We start from the raw sequence: 14,695 nt of genomic DNA, 5'->3' as shown, positions 1-14,695 counted from the left end.
GTGTGGGGGAAATGTAGATGTGATTATAGAGTACAAAAGTTACCAGACGTCCTATTATACAAGGCGTTATCCAACACGATACGACATTTCGAGATTAATACGTCAAGAAGTTCATCACAACCTTCCCCCACTCCATGCACAAGCATCCACGAAAAGGCCCGGGTCTACATATCACATACCATGATACCGTGTGGACTGGAACGCTAAGTTCTGCCTCATCTGTTGGTGCATGAGTTGGTCCATGACTGCCAACTCGTCTTGGTTGAAATCCAGCTGCATGCCGTGCGCCAACGCCGTCGCAGCGCTCTGCGGCGTCCTTGCAGGGGCGGTGGACGGCGCAGATTGCCTGAGCATTTCGGGGTCAAACGGTGGTGCGTCGACATCAGCAAACGTCGCGTCCGGTCCGACGCGGACGGCGGCGGACAGTTCGGGGATGTCGAACGCCATGTACGGCCTATTCGAGAGAGGCTGGCCGCCCATGATGCCAAGATCCATGCCAACGCCGATTCCGCCCCACTCCATCTCCACGTCCTCGGGAATCCGAGAGAGCTGCGAGAAGTCCAATTGAAATTGACCGTTGTTATACCCCGCGTTCGTCCCGACGGCGCCGGACGAGGATGCAGATGGTGGCTGCGGCTGCACGAGGCCCGGGAGGGGGAAGCCTTCCTGCGGATTCCAGTCGGGCGAGTACGAGTGCGCGGCGGCAGTGTTCCGACACTGGTTGAGGAGCGCGTCGAGACTGGAGATCGTAGTGGCAAGCGAGAAACAGTCTGCACCCTCAGCCGTGACGGCAGTCAGACCGCCCTCGCTGGACGGGGAATATGGGGGGTGCTCGCCATGTTCGCGATCCTGGCCAGGACCACTGGTGACGAGGTCTTTTGGCTCAAGCGTGCGCATGAGTAGCCGTGGACGGAGCTGATCGTGAAGGAGATTGGAGAGAATGCTCGCAACATGGTTCGCACACTCGAACGACTGGCCTGAAATAAGTAGGTAGCGGATACACTGCTCTGCTTGCGTGAGCGCGCTGCTGAGAGCGACGCGGCCAAGACGAGGGCCAGAGGTCGCTTGTACGGCGGAAAGGACGAATGCGGTGCCCGCACAGTAGGCAACTTGCATGAGGGTGATAGGGACATATCGCAAGGAATACTTCTCGTTCCATATGCCGAGGAGGAGCATGATGTTATCGCTTGCACGATTCCGGAGCTAGACGCTATGACGTGAGTCTCATGAAGTGCCAGTGTTGAGACGTGAATGCCCACCTTGACATGATCAATGTCCGGACCTGTGCTTCCTGACTTGGCTCTGCGGTAGAATGGTCGGTGCAGTAGCAGCAATAGCCACCAGTATGCAAGATGCAGCATAAGTCTGTGGGGCAACGCACTCGGACGACTGGCAGCAGTTAAGTCAACATCCGGCGGTAGAGAGTCCTTCCAATTGTTGAGCTGGATACTGAAGCATCACCATTAGTCATGAGCTCTCATGGCGTCCTCTCGTAAGAATACGTACTCCAACTCGCTGACCGTCTGGAGAGTGCTCTCCCGTTTTGAGCCAGGACCAAGACCGTTGCTGAGAAGCACGTTAATCGTCTGTGGAAACACGCCCGATATCCATAGCGATACCCACACAAAGTCAAAAATCCTCCTCGCGATGACCATCAGATCACAGGTCGCTTCAAAACACTTGACCACATTGCTCGGCTGTGGCGGCAACTTGCTGGGCGCCCAATACCATGGCGCAGTATCTACCTCGCTGCCCACGAACGGCACCGGGAACTGTGCGTCCTTCGGGTGCGGGGTCACGCAGCACTCGCGCCCGACGTACAGGGACCACAAGATGTCCTGGTTGAAGATCGTCCAGTACGACCAATTGCGGTCGAGCATGTCCTCCTGCGTGATCAACCCTTGCTTCACCCAAGGCGAACAGTCGATCTTCAAGCCCACTATGCAAACACGGAATAAATCGGCTCGGCTCGGAAACGAACGACCGATGTGGTAAATCTCTACGACTTACGAGATTGGCTCATGCGCCCGGCCATGCCTACACGACCAATTCAGCATGTCATGTGTTTTCGGCCGACACACTGCCCCAAAGCCGACTCACCGAAATACAAGTACCCCAGAGACTGCTCCCCGCATACCGAGTGGAAGAGGGCAAGCGTCCCGAGCGCGGTGACGAGCGCGATTGTGGGCTTCTGGCACTCGCCCTCGATGTACTTCTTCGCGCGCGTCGCGAATAGCCGCCGGCTGCGTATGTCCTTGAGCACAGGGTCGTCCGAGTAGGAGCACGCAAGCGCGAGAGCGGCATTGTGCAGCATAGGGCTGTAGTGCGCCGATCGGGGTGGCTGCGGGGTAGGTGGGACGCTGAGCGCGCGATGCATGTCGCGGAGGAAGAGCTCGGGGATGATGCGGAGGCCCCAACACATGTTGAACTTGCAGAGGATTTCGAGGAGGCGGTCATGTTCCTGGCGCGAGAGGGGAACTTCTGGGGGTAAATACCGCGACCAGTCGAAGTAGGTAGAGGAGGTAGAGGAGTTGGGGGGCTCGGGCGAGGTCGACTTCTTGGCGTCGCTAGCTGCAGGAGAGGCGCGTTGTGCACCTAGACGCCAGACGGAGGTCGGTCCGTGATATTCAAGGTCGGTGTCTTGAAGCTGTCAGCGGGTGTTAATGATATGCAAATAGGTCAAATGTGATAGGATGGGAATGTGGATTGTCATGGGGGCACTTCATAAACTACTCGTGATGCCAAGTGACATGGAAAGGTGTCAAAATGGGCGGAGAGACACTTCGAACTTCCCGCGCTCGGACATGCGACAGCTAGCCTCAACGTAGAAGCTCGAGCCAAGGTTTACGTTTGAGATTCTCCGGACCAGCTCGGTTGTGGTGAGATGCGACCGCAGTATGATACGCCACCGAGGCCCTTACACAGCGAGAGCGAGGGAAGGCGCGATCGATGGAATACGCCCCTGGCGTACCCAACGCAAGGCGCAATGGAGTACGACGTTTGACGGGTTCGAAGGGGGACGAGGGATGACTCAGTACAAAGCAGACTTACCACAAGATGCCGTGTGGGGCTTATGAGGTTTTCAATACCCGACTCCCCACTTGTGCTACCTCCACCCTCGTTGTCTGAGGACACCTCGGGCTCGGAAGAGTCTTGTCGCGGAACAATAGATGCTGCCGCAACCTCCAAGGAGTCGGATGGTGAATGAGCATTAGGAGGACCGCCATGTTGTTTCCGGCAGTACTCGAGGTCGGCCTGGAGGTCCTTCACCTTGGCCTCGAGTGCGCGAATGTAATTTTCGAGAGACTCAAAGTGCTGCTGCGTACGAGCCTTCTTGGCAGTCTCCTTTCCCCAGGTACACTATTCAGGTTGTAGAAAATTATTGTGTTTGCGAGGCAAGGTAATGTTGCAGCAACACGGAAAAGAAGCGAGGTGAGAGATCGCAGTACATGTGATGTAGTCGTCATATACGCACCTCTGAAGCTCGCCCCGCCTTCTCGCATGGACCACATACAGGAGCCCGCCCATCGCACTTGCTTTTCCTGAGAACATCGTGGCGTTGTCGGAGGAATCAGGGGCGTGGTTGCGAGGAAATAAGGTTGGACGCACCTTTTCCTACAATGGCTGCAGGCTTGTTTTGCGTATGTCCCTCGCCCTGATGGCACGACGGTATCAGACTTCGCACGTTGCTTAGCATCCTTCATGCTGCGTGTACATAGGCGACTAGGAGACGAAACAGGGAAATGCGGGGTAGACGGCAAAAGGACGGAAAGAGAGCTGAGACAAGGCCCGAGGCCACCAGAGCCTCCTCTCCCGGAGCGGCTTCTTGGCCGGAGATAAGATAAGATAAGACGACGATGGCCTCCAGGGCCTCGAAATCCGAAACGTTGATAGCGCTGTCGTTGCCCAATATTGCGACGAAGGCACTCAATCACCGGCAAAGGTCTTCGCCACCGAAGATGTTCGCAATCGTCTCTCCTTCTTCTTCATCCACCATCTGTGGCCGCCGAGGGCGACATGGCCGCCCTTCCACCCGCACGGACGCCGTCCTGGAACTCCGCCGACGAAGCCAAAGAGGTCATTGTCGATGGACTCGAGAAGGGTTCTCCTCCCGAATCGCTCCGTGACATCAAGACGTCGGTATGGACGCGTGTTTTTGTCGGCGACGCGAGCCAGGACAAGGAGACCAAAAGGGCCATGCAAAGTCGCCATATGATCATGATCGGTGAGCGCCTCTCATCCATCAATGCATGCGATGGGCGGGCTCAACCGCCTTCTGTGATTTAGCCATTGGCGGCACTATTGGCACCGGTATCTTCCTCAGCGCAGGCTCGGTGCGACCTCTGCCTTCTTCTCTACCAGGTCTTTCTTAGTTCTCTTTGCAGGCAGTAGCACTCGCAGGACCGGGTAGTGCACTCTTGTCATACTTTGTCGTCGGTGTTTTCTGCTATGGTGTTGTCATTTCTCTGTGAGTCACAAGCGAATGTTTCCTCAGTCACTATATTGAGACGCCACCGACGTAGTGGTGAGATGGCTTCGTACATCCCGGTGACTGGGTCTTTCGCAGTCTTCGGATCCCGTTTCGTCTCTCCTGCGCTTGGTTTTACTCTGGGTACGTCCATCATGAGAGTCATGTGCAGGACCTGGCCGGCAGTTGACTTTCTTTGAAGGATGGAACTATTGGTTACAATGGTCAGTACCCCCTTCCTCTTCTCAAAAATGTGACATTTGCCAACGCCAATGATATCATGCTTTGTAGGAGTTTGTCTATTCGTGAGCCTGCCGAACGCTTTGATATGATTTAGGCTAAAACCGACTCATCTCTATCAGCAAGCGAGCTGACGGCTGCAGCAGTCATTTTGCAGGTGTGTGAAGCCTAGTTGTTACTGTTGACATCTGTGTCTAACCTGTCGGTAGTATTGGGACTCGAACATAACTCCCTGGCAGTGGGCTCTCATCATCATCGCCCCGATATTCGTCATGCAGCTTATACATGTGCGAGTTTACGGTATGCACATATTCCCACCTTTTGATCTCGGTCACGAATTGACTATTGGTTTCAGGCGAGTCGGAGTACTGGTTCGCGATGATCAAGGTCGTCATGATCATTGTCTTCATCTTCGTCGGCCTCATCTACGACTGGGGAGGCGTCCGTGGTCACCCCGGACCTGTGCGTTATCCTCCCCCTGCCCTTTCGACCTCATGTCCTGCTCACATCTGTGACGTCCGTCTTGCTTCTTGCAGGGTCGCTCGAACTTCCAAAATGGCCAGGCGTTCATCGGAGGCTTCGGCAACTTCGCACAGACCTTCGTTTACGCGTTCTACTCTTACGGTGGCGTTGAACTGGTCACGCTCGCGGCCGGAGAGAGTGCGAGCCCGCACAAGACCGTCCCTCGTGCGGTCCGGGCGACGTTCTACCGCATCATCGTCTTCTACATTCTTACAATCCTCACCATCGGGTTGTGCATCAACAACGCAGATCCCACGCTCCTCACTGCTGCATACGGTACGCTTCGACTCCTCTGTGGAGCTTGGCGAGTTTTAAGGAATGGTGGCTGTCTCCCATAGATTCGAGTGTCGCCGCGTCCCCGCTCACGGTCGTATTCCAACGTGCCGGCTTTGGCGCGGCCGCGCATGTCGTCAACGCCGTTCTCCTCACTGCCGTGCTCTCCGCGACCAATTCGTGCTTCTACGCGAGCTCGCGCATGCTCCTCTCCCTCGCGCGCCAAGGCCACGCCCCGCGCATCTTCGGATGGGTAAATTCCCGTGGCGTCCCCGTCCCCGCACTCATGTGAGTTTCTTATACTTCTGTGATCCTGTCCTGTTCTGTGACATGCGCTCATGTTGACACCTCATTTGACGCCTCGTTTTAGGCTCTCACTCGCAGTGTCCTTCCTCACCTTCCTGACGACTATTTGGGGCGAAGGTGTTGTCTTCTCCTGGCTCGTCAACCTCACCGGCATCTCGTCTTTGCTCGTCTGGGGCACCATCGGTATCATTTCCCTCCGTTTTCGCGCAGCGTGGAAGGCGCAGGGTAGACCGATCGGGGACCTGCCGTACACGCAGCCTCTCTTCCCTATCCTGCCGTTGGTGGCGATCATCCTTGCGCTGGCGATGCTTATTGCCCAAGGGTACGCTGCGGTCGTTGAGACACCGTTTGACCCCAAGGTGCGTCATATCCGTATGATGACTGACGCTTCCGACCGAAGCTCGCTGAATACAAACACGGCAGAATATCGTCGCGACGTACATAGGCGTTGCGGTGTACGTCCTCTGCTACGTCGGCTGGTGGGCGTACGAGTTCTTCTGGCTCAAAAAGCGCCAGCACTTCGTCCCCCTCATGGATGTCGACCTCGACACGGACGCCGTCTGGGGGCCCGGAGAGGGCCTGCGTCTCCGCCAAGAGGAACAAGAGGCGCTCGAAAAGCGTGATGCGCAGGACATCGCGGACGGCAAACGATCCAGGGTGTGGGCCCGCCAGGCCGCGCGCTTCGTCATTTGAGAAGTCCCCAGTTGCACAAGGTATCTGATACGGTATCTAAGGTGATGGGTAACTTATTGGTTACTAGCATGTATCTCGCCAAGGGAGGTGTCACGATTAGGTGTAGCGTAGACTAAGTGTTGCGCCCGACTACGATCTAACGTGCAGTAGTGTAGCGGTATAACCATAAACATTCTTACCCAGAACTCCCACTATCTCCTTTCTGCTCCGTACTTGTCGCCGATGTCAGCCTTCGCAAGGTTCCGATCATCCTCAACCACGCTGTGATCGATGACGTTACAATCTTCCCCTTTGGCCCGACCCACTCAGTCAGCTCGCCCTCTGCTAACCCCTTCCGTAGCTCAGCAAGGTACTTGGTCGCAGTAGGACCCTTCACCCCGGTCAGGCGAACAATCTCTCCCAGAAGCTCCTTGTCGTTCTCGCAGTGGCCCCGAGCGACCAGGGCGTCGTACACTCCTACGAATGTCTGCCCACGCCCATTGGCAGTCAGGAGGTAGGGCGAGACGAAGAAGCGATATGGCTGAGCGATGAACTTAACGCGCGGGTGATTGAGCGCAGCTACAGAGGAAGAAGGGGACTTAGAGGCGGGCAGAAGGATAGAGGGGTGCGAGATGTCGAGGCCGATGCGTGGGGAGCGGAAGATGCGCAGCTTGCCGTCGACGACCGCGTCTTTATCGCTCTTGTGTGACCTGCGGTTGTTCTCCGTGGGGGTTGGCATTGGGGCGCGGACGAGATACATCGTCGAGATGCGTGTTGGTGTGGATGAGGTGGACAGCTGACCGGGATGTTCTGTTGGGTCAGAGTGGGGGAAGGCAGAGATATCGCCGTTCCAGTTGACGGTGACGAGCTCCGCGATCTCTTTCGCACCGCTCAGACGGAGAACTTCGTCGACGAGGAGGGACGGCCCTGAGATGACCTTCCCGTCGCTGACTCGTTTGACGGATCGCAGGAGGGCGCCGCCGCGGACGATATCGGCGCTCTTTTCCAACTTCGCTCCAGAGCTGGAAGCCTGAGTTTTGTGGGGGAAGTACTTCGAGGCGACAGCAGGCGGCGCGCGTCCGAGAGTGACGTCGACGCCTTTGCGTGTGCCGCCTCGGTACCCGGCGTGCGTTACGGTTGTTGCCATCGCAAGCTCGCCTGAGGCTCCCCGAGTGGGCGGCCTGTGGAAGTACCTTTGACGACATATTAGACGTCACGGGCACGCCCAAGGAAGCCTTTGGCCTGGGGAAAACTCACCATCGTCCGCGTTGGCTCTGTTCCGGACTGGCGTGAGTAAACGGGTCTTCGTGGCACCCAGTCTTCCAAAGGTAGAACTCAGCCTCCAAGATCTCCAAGTGCTCTGTGCCTACGGAGCTTTGGATTTCTACTCGATAATTATGAAGCAATTCGGAGGCTATCTGACTGAAGCGAGTTTCAATGGCAGCAGCCGATTGCAACTCACTGAGGTCGAGAAGCTCCAAGAGGTTGCCAAGGACAGAGTCAGAGTTCTCGTATTGGTTGTCTGCAGCGGTTGTAATCTCGTTGGCCGTCGGCTCCGTCGGGAGCGCAGCGCCAGCCGCATCCGTGTTCCATTGTGTTGCAAGGGGCTGCAGCAACAAAGCTGGCATGTCAAGTGCTCGTCCAATCTCGAAAGTAGCGAAGTCGCTTGCTAGTGCAACCCTGGGGTGCTTCGCTAGCGTCGGGACAAGCTCATCTGAGAGAGTCTGTGGAAGGCTCGGCTGAATGTCGTCCTCGCGACGTCGCTTGCTATAGGGAAAGGTCAGTTCCATCTCAAATACACTACGGGGCTTCTTGCTAACCTGGGTCGTGGCATTGGGGAAGACTGATGAAGCATGTCTCCCGGAAATTCCTCAGGCTGTGAGTTGAAGCTCGACCTGAATCGATCCAGGAACGAGAATGACATTCAGTCAGTACGTGAGACCCGCTGGAGCAAGTGGTGATAGACTTGGCAACCTTTTGCTTTACTCGTACAGAGCAAGAGATCGTTCGTATTTGGATTGTTTAAGTAAAAAATACGCGAGTGCAGGGTTCGGGTCGACTTGATGGATGGTGGCAGCCGCGACCGGGTCGACTACTAGGCGCCATAGAGTGCCCGAAGCAAATCCGGTAAGTGGGTTGCCAAAAGAAGGTATGCGCCCCTGCATTTCGTCCAAATGGCAGCCACCAACCTCAACCTCTAGATCGAGTCGACACCAAGCATACGATACATGACAAACAGCTAATTGTAACTGCAAAAAATTGATATGTGCCCGCTGTAGAATCAGGCAGCCTTGCCCAAACCGGCCCCGTCCCACTTCGCTAGCTCTTCCTCCATGATGAGCACCTCAACGACCGTCTCGGTGTTATTCCGTGTCTTGGCTGGTATGAGGGGCACTAGTCCTGTCTTCGCATAGTCCAACCCTCTATCACCGAAGTAACGTCCGCTAACGAATGACCAATCCCATACGGCCCGTCGCGTATTCCCAACATAGTCGAGATACTCTCGGAGTTGTGCATCCACCTGCGGACCGAATGACGGAACGGCCTCAAGCTGCGCATAGAACGTGTCCACGAGCACCTCGTTCCGCTGCTCCAGCCAGTCAATGGCACCGTCAAGGCTAAGGCCGAGGCTTCGCATGATGACAGTGACAATGTTGAAGGCACCAATGCCGTCCGCCTGTTCTCGGTTGTATGACGTGATATCCTGTAGAACATGTCTAAGGGGGGGGGGTTTCAGCAACGATCATAGGTGTCTGCGCTCACGTTGTCAATGATGGTGAGCTCACAACTTATACGCATGATATCGCTGACGACAGAGTCTAGGAAGACGTGCTGGGGAATGGAAAGGTGCAGCCCGCAGATCGCCTGTGTTGGAAGAACTCCGGCGTCCCTGATTCGTATGGTAACGTACTCGTCAATCGTCAAGGCTGCGGAACCATCATTCCGCCATTCCGCCACTTGAATGACAGATTCGCAGTACTGCGTGAAACAGTCGACAAAGCGAAGCGACCCCTCGGGGGTGGAGAGCCTCGAAGCACGTTCCCAAAACCTGGACAATGTAAGGACAGTATTCCTGAGAGGCTTGCGTCGATCACGTACTGTCGAACGATCTCCCCAAGGACGGTTTCCCCCTCCGGACGGGGTATGTGAGGGTTCCGTATGGCGTCAGTGCAAGATGTCATCATATCTCGAACTACGTGAGTCGATTGAACGTCGGTGTATTCGTCGATGATGAAGAAGACATTGACAATGTCAAGACATGTGCGGAGATGTTCTGCAAGGGAAACTGTTTAGCAACTGATAAAGAGGGCTGTACAACGAGCATTCACCTCTTCCTGCATCTGGCAGCAGTAGTCCAGCAAATAGTCCAAATGTGCAGAGGTCAAAAGCATGCTGTGATTTGGGGGTGAGTGGAGCGAACGAGCGGAACCAGGCGTTGCCTTCGGCGGAAACGTCTTCGTGCAAGGGATTGATCTTCCCTTTCCACCTCCACCGGGAGAGGAGGTTGGGGATACGAAGGTACATTGCAGGATACAAGATGGTCTGGAAGGAGGAGAATGGCAGCGTGGTCATGTAAATGTGGGAGAGATGTCTGCAGCGGCCTCAGTCGTCCTGTCGAGCGGTGTCGGATGCGACGTGCCTCCCGGAATCACCATATCTTCACTTTTGAATCCAAAGCGTTTTTCTGGGGTTGTGTCGTGGCGTGCTCAAAGTGTATTGAGCTTAGCAAACAAGGATTACAGTGGACATATGCATACCGTGGCTTCTGCGGCGTGCTCATCGTCCTCGTCGGGATCATTTGCTACTTTGAACGCCGACACAAGCAGTGTGGGACAGCGCTGAACTTGTGCAGCTGTCAGGTTTTGAAGGTTGGCAGGAGGCGCCATGTATGAGAGATCGTAATGAGACCCGGCTGGAGACGTCCCTTGCTGTTACTGTACAAATGCATGCCACCTCCATATATCTGCCAGTAATCAGCACCGGTGGAATGACTCAATTCAAGCATGGAAGCTGTCGCATCGGAAACTCGGAGCGCTGAGGCGGCTGAGCACTGAGAAGACAACATTGGCTCCGATGATTCGGAGATCGCGAATTCCATCTGAATGCGCCTGTGTCTCTTTCTGTAAGGAGGCCTGCCTGCCTTGACGTACTGAGGTTCTTTTCCCGTCCGATGCACCCCCAAGGGCCAAGGCAGTCCTCTGCCAATGGTACTTGGCATAGGAATCGAGGCCATATCCTACCGGCAAAAAAGAGCGGTGAGTGCGACGAGGCCGAAGGCCGGACAGGAGCAGGAAGGACTACGTGGGCCGATTGGTTCTTCTCTTCTCTCGCTGGAAACTTCATCCTCCTCGCACCGCCGAAGCTTTCCCTAAGATTGAGATGGACCTGAAACGCATACGGATAAGCAACCAAGGTGAAGCGATCTGCATTCCGTACATGCTTGTGGATTTGTTCGTTGAACGTGCGCGAGGGTCAATGTTGCTCATGCTGGCGCGTAAATTGACAATGCAACTCAACCAAAGCGCTTGCTACTAGTACTTATGACTCGGAGACTGTCTTCAAAAGCCCGGTCCGGCACAACGTCTGTCACGTGGCATTTCTCCTCCCAGTGTACGGCTCGGGGCGAGGCTGTCAGGACTTCTCTTCCCGCGGCTAAGCTGGCTTGAGCGCGACGATCTCGGTATCTGCCCACGCGTACCACATGGTTCAAGCAGGTAGCTGCTGACTGAACAAAGCTATAATCCAATAATAGGTGATGTTCTTCGTTCATAGCTTCATCGGGCAGCCGGAGACGAGGTGAATAAGGAACTTGTCGTATGTCCGCAAGGACGTGTTGGCTGCTGCCTCCGTCAATCAACTCTCTGTGGCCTGGGTATCGTTACTACAGTCAGGGACACCGTGGAAACTGGAAGCTATCATGTACGGTAGGAAGCTGCTCCTGACGCTTCCGTGTATCCATAGCGGCCGCCCGGTCACTTGTACAAGCTTCCAGACAAGTGGATGAAAATGGAGTAGCGGGTAGTCTCGGTACGTTGTCCTACGGACAGGTCACGACATGGGCTGCACTGACTCCGCCGGTACATATCAGGACACTTTGCACCAGCGTTGGGAAAACGCCAAGACATGCAAGGGAGATTCTTGCATGTCTCTTCAGACTGGTCTTCAAATCCTGCCCCAGATATGCTGAAACCAAGCCCCTGATCTCACGACATGGAAGGCGTGGACAGATTATTGCAAGCGCACGCGCCACTTCTCTGAATGTCGAATTGTCGGAATCCTTTTCCCTAGTCACGAAGCAACATTGCATATGATACGTCCCGCGGCTGCAGGTTTCGATGCGTGAACATCTACTGCCTCACGGGCAACGACGGAGAGCCTTCATACACAGGTGAGCAACGGGTCTCACATTGCATCGTTCGAAGCCTCACATGGACATAAAGTATGGGAACTGTGTGCAGCACATAAAAGCTGCTATGTCGCCTTCCCTTGTCAACGACGTGAGCCCACATCGTTCCCCTATCTCAACTTCAGGTCGACGTGATGAACTGGTCACTGCTCCCCCTCTTTCCCCTTCTTGCTACCCTCTCCAGCGCGGCGCCCTCAGCTCCGGGATGGTCGTTCAATCTCAAACAGACAACATCCGGGATCGTCGCTCTCGAGTCCATCGTTGTTTCGCCCACTCTTGTCCTGTGGTTTGACCGCGCTTCCAATGATCCGCTGCAGATCAACAACCACTCGGCATGGGGTGCGCTCTGGAACCTCGAGACAGACACCGTCACCCCGCTGGATCTGATCACCAACTCGTTCTGTGCGAGTGGCGCTCTACTCAGTAACGGTACCTTGGTATGCGTCCACAACTACTTCACCAAAAGGCAGTCTTTTATCATAGTCTCTCATCTAGGTGAGCATCGGTGGCGATCCGAACGGATTTCCGGGAAACCCTGGAATCCAACCTGGACAACAAGCAATCCGTATCTTCGAGCCCTGTGCCTCCCCGACTGGGGAGGGCTGTACCGTATTCGAGGACCCTGCCAACCTCCATCTCCTTGAGAAGCGCTGGTATCCATCCACCGCTCGCATTTTCGACGGTAGCCTCTTGATTGTTGGCGGAATGCACGAAGACGCGGCATTCTATAACATCGACCCGGCGCTCAGCTTCGAGTTCTTCCCACCGAAGGAGAGTACTCCCCGACCCTCCGAGTTCTTGAAGCGGAGTCTTCCCGCTAACCTGTTCCCACGGTACGCACCGTCGTTCTCATATATTCTCTGATAGTACTCACGGTATGCCCCGCAGAGTCCTGGCCCTGCCCGATGGCACGGTCTTCATGGTTGCCAACAACCAGTCGATCATCTACGACGTCGAGGCGAACACGGAGACCATCCTTCCGGACATTCCGAACAATGTCCGCGTCACCAACCCCATAGACGGCTCTGCGATCCTCCTCCCGCTCTCTCCTCCTGATTTCGTCCCGGAAGTCCTCGTTTGTGGCGGTACCGCGGTGGATCCCTCTATTCAACCTGCGAACCTCTCTTCGCAATTCCCTGCTACCTCTCAATGCTCTCGTATCACGCTCACTCCTGAGGGCATCGCGAAGGGTTGGGAGGTTGAGCACATGCTCGAGGGGCGCACCATGCCTGAGCTAGTCCATCTCCCCAACGGACAGGTCCTCATCGCTAACGGCGCCCGCACTGGCTTCGCAGCCTTGGCCCAGGTCCCCGATGCCATCGGCAGCTCGAACGCTGACCACGCCGTTCTGACACCCTCCCTGTACACGCCCGACTTGCCCCTCGGCCAACGCATCAGCAACAAGGGCTTGCCGACCTCTGACATCGCGCGTGTGTACCACTCCAGTATCACGCTCACGCCTCAGGGGAACTTCCTCATCGCTGGCAGTAACCCGAACGGCAACTTTACGACTGGCCCAGGCCTCAAATTCCCAAGCGAGCTTCGCGTGCAGACCCTCGACCCTCCGTTCATGGTCGTCGACCGCCCGAAAATCCTCAGCGCGCCTGCGAAGATCCCATTCAACAGCAGCGTTACCGTCCCCGTGTCGATCCCAGCTTCGCTGCGCAACTCGAAGGCCAAGGTCCAGAGTACGTCGTCGTACCCCGGGCATTATTGCAGTTATGCTCACCCTTGATCGTGTTCAGTTTCTCTGATGGACCTCGGGTTTTCCAGCCACGCTTTCCACTCCAGTGCTCGGCTCGTTTTCATGGAAGGCACAATCGCTCCTGACGGCCAGTCGCTCACATTCGTAACGCCCCCGAATGGTCGCGTCTACCCACCTGGTCCTGCGACGATCTTCCTTACGATCAACGACGTTTGGAGTGAGGGTGCATGGGTCATTGTAGGCAGCGGTAACTCTCCGCCAACTCTCGAGTGAAGAATACGACGGAGCGAGTCTAGAATGCTGGTGATGAGACGAGTTTCCTGGAGACCACGAGTTACCTTGTTTTAGTGCCTCTTCTTCAACTGTCATGCCATATTTAGGTGCTCGTTCGGTTCCGGCCTGCGGTGAATCGTACCACTAGCCTCACGTCCGTTTTGGGGCTAAACCGTCCAAATCCCCCCCACATGTGCGCACGTGCGTGTCGCATCACGATATGATTTGTGATCTGAGATCCATGAAAATCGTGGTCTCGACTCAGTCCGCCCTCTTGACCCCGAACGATCCCCACCTTCTCCGGCGTCACTGCTGCCCCCTTACTTTACGCTCTCTACTCCCTATTCCGTTCCCACTCCGAACAATACAGGCACTCTTACGCACACCTTTACGTCGACGATGGCAACATCCTCGTCTCCTCTCCCTCCATCTCCCAAAACCTCACCCTCATTCACGATCTCTTTCTCTTCGCCGAATCCCTCCTCACCCGTCTCGGCTTCATCCTCGAGCATGATAAAACCGATCTCATTCACTTTATCTCCCCTAACAATGCCTCACAACAACCTTACGTTGATTCCCCACTCGTTCTCAATCGCGGTCCTTATTCGCTTGCCAATCCTTTACGCCCGCAGCCTGTCGTCCGCATCCTCGGATACCTCCTCGACTCCACCCTTTCCTGGAAGAAGCACATCGCCTTCTGGGCGAACCGTGCCTCAACCACTGCCATCGCCACCCGCATGCTCGGCTCGTCGCTCCGGGGTTTGTCCCCGTTGCAACGGCGCCGGCTCTACGTCTCATGTGTCCTTCCGGTTCTTACGTACGGATGCCA

General features: G+C 55.7%; 6 protein-coding genes across 6 annotated transcripts; 2 read left to right on the top strand and 4 right to left on the bottom strand.

Moving 5' to 3' along the window:
• Nucleotides 1-6: 6 nt before the first annotated feature.
• On the bottom strand, nt 7-3,746 carry DICSQDRAFT_180038 (uncharacterized protein). The gene is made up of 8 exons (XM_007364796.1): nt 3,610-3,746; nt 3,476-3,542; nt 3,052-3,360; nt 2,101-2,647; nt 2,011-2,037; nt 1,507-1,939; nt 1,260-1,449; nt 7-1,203 (listed from the first exon to the last, which is right to left on the bottom strand). The coding sequence occupies exons 1-8, from the start codon at nt 3,702-3,704 to the stop codon at nt 172-174; spliced, it is 2,700 nt and encodes an 899-aa protein (XP_007364858.1). The 5' UTR covers nt 3,705-3,746; the 3' UTR covers nt 7-171.
• A 271-nt stretch (nt 3,747-4,017) lies between these two features.
• Nucleotides 4,018-6,502, top strand: DICSQDRAFT_58932 (uncharacterized protein; the record flags this gene model as incomplete). Its single annotated transcript, XM_007364795.1, has 12 exons — nt 4,018-4,225; nt 4,288-4,334; nt 4,386-4,468; nt 4,524-4,612; nt 4,671-4,692; nt 4,835-4,865; nt 4,918-5,008; nt 5,064-5,170; nt 5,245-5,506; nt 5,569-5,791; nt 5,874-6,168; nt 6,233-6,502. The coding sequence occupies 12 exons, from the start codon at nt 4,018-4,020 to the stop codon at nt 6,500-6,502; spliced, it is 1,728 nt and encodes a 575-aa protein (XP_007364857.1).
• A 175-nt stretch (nt 6,503-6,677) lies between these two features.
• DICSQDRAFT_104355 (uncharacterized protein) lies at nt 6,678-8,109 on the bottom strand (the record flags this gene model as incomplete). The annotated part of the gene is made up of 3 exons (XM_007364794.1): nt 6,678-7,191; nt 7,240-7,674; nt 7,739-8,109. The coding sequence occupies 3 exons, from the start codon at nt 8,107-8,109 to the stop codon at nt 6,678-6,680; spliced, it is 1,320 nt and encodes a 439-aa protein (XP_007364856.1).
• Nucleotides 8,110-8,739: 630 nt separating this feature from the next.
• Nucleotides 8,740-10,048, bottom strand: DICSQDRAFT_104353 (terpenoid synthase). Its single transcript, XM_007364793.1, has 4 exons — nt 9,811-10,048; nt 9,581-9,755; nt 9,245-9,530; nt 8,740-9,185 (listed from the first exon to the last, which is right to left on the bottom strand). The coding sequence occupies exons 1-4, from the start codon at nt 10,004-10,006 to the stop codon at nt 8,763-8,765; spliced, it is 1,080 nt and encodes a 359-aa protein (XP_007364855.1). The 5' UTR covers nt 10,007-10,048; the 3' UTR covers nt 8,740-8,762.
• A 12-nt stretch (nt 10,049-10,060) lies between these two features.
• On the bottom strand, nt 10,061-10,948 carry DICSQDRAFT_135733 (uncharacterized protein). Its single transcript, XM_007364792.1, has 3 exons — nt 10,784-10,948; nt 10,240-10,718; nt 10,061-10,166 (listed from the first exon to the last, which is right to left on the bottom strand). The coding sequence occupies exons 2-3, from the start codon at nt 10,366-10,368 to the stop codon at nt 10,131-10,133; spliced, it is 165 nt and encodes a 54-aa protein (XP_007364854.1). The 5' UTR covers nt 10,369-10,718; nt 10,784-10,948; the 3' UTR covers nt 10,061-10,130.
• A 1,074-nt stretch (nt 10,949-12,022) lies between these two features.
• Nucleotides 12,023-14,196, top strand: DICSQDRAFT_104348 (glyoxal oxidase precursor; the record flags this gene model as incomplete). The annotated part of the gene is made up of 4 exons (XM_007364791.1): nt 12,023-12,325; nt 12,384-12,721; nt 12,777-13,576; nt 13,634-14,196. 4 exons carry the CDS (start codon nt 12,023-12,025, stop codon nt 13,864-13,866), a joined length of 1,674 nt encoding a protein of 557 aa, XP_007364853.1. The 3' UTR covers nt 13,867-14,196.
• Between the last annotated feature and the right edge of the window lie 499 nt (nt 14,197-14,695).

The sequence above is a fragment of the Dichomitus squalens genome (assembly GCF_000275845.1).
Source record: "Dichomitus squalens LYAD-421 SS1 unplaced genomic scaffold DICSQscaffold_10, whole genome shotgun sequence".
Taxonomy (NCBI): Eukaryota; Fungi; Basidiomycota; class Agaricomycetes; order Polyporales; family Polyporaceae; genus Dichomitus; species Dichomitus squalens.
This window is presented reverse-complemented; position numbering and strand designations above follow the sequence as displayed.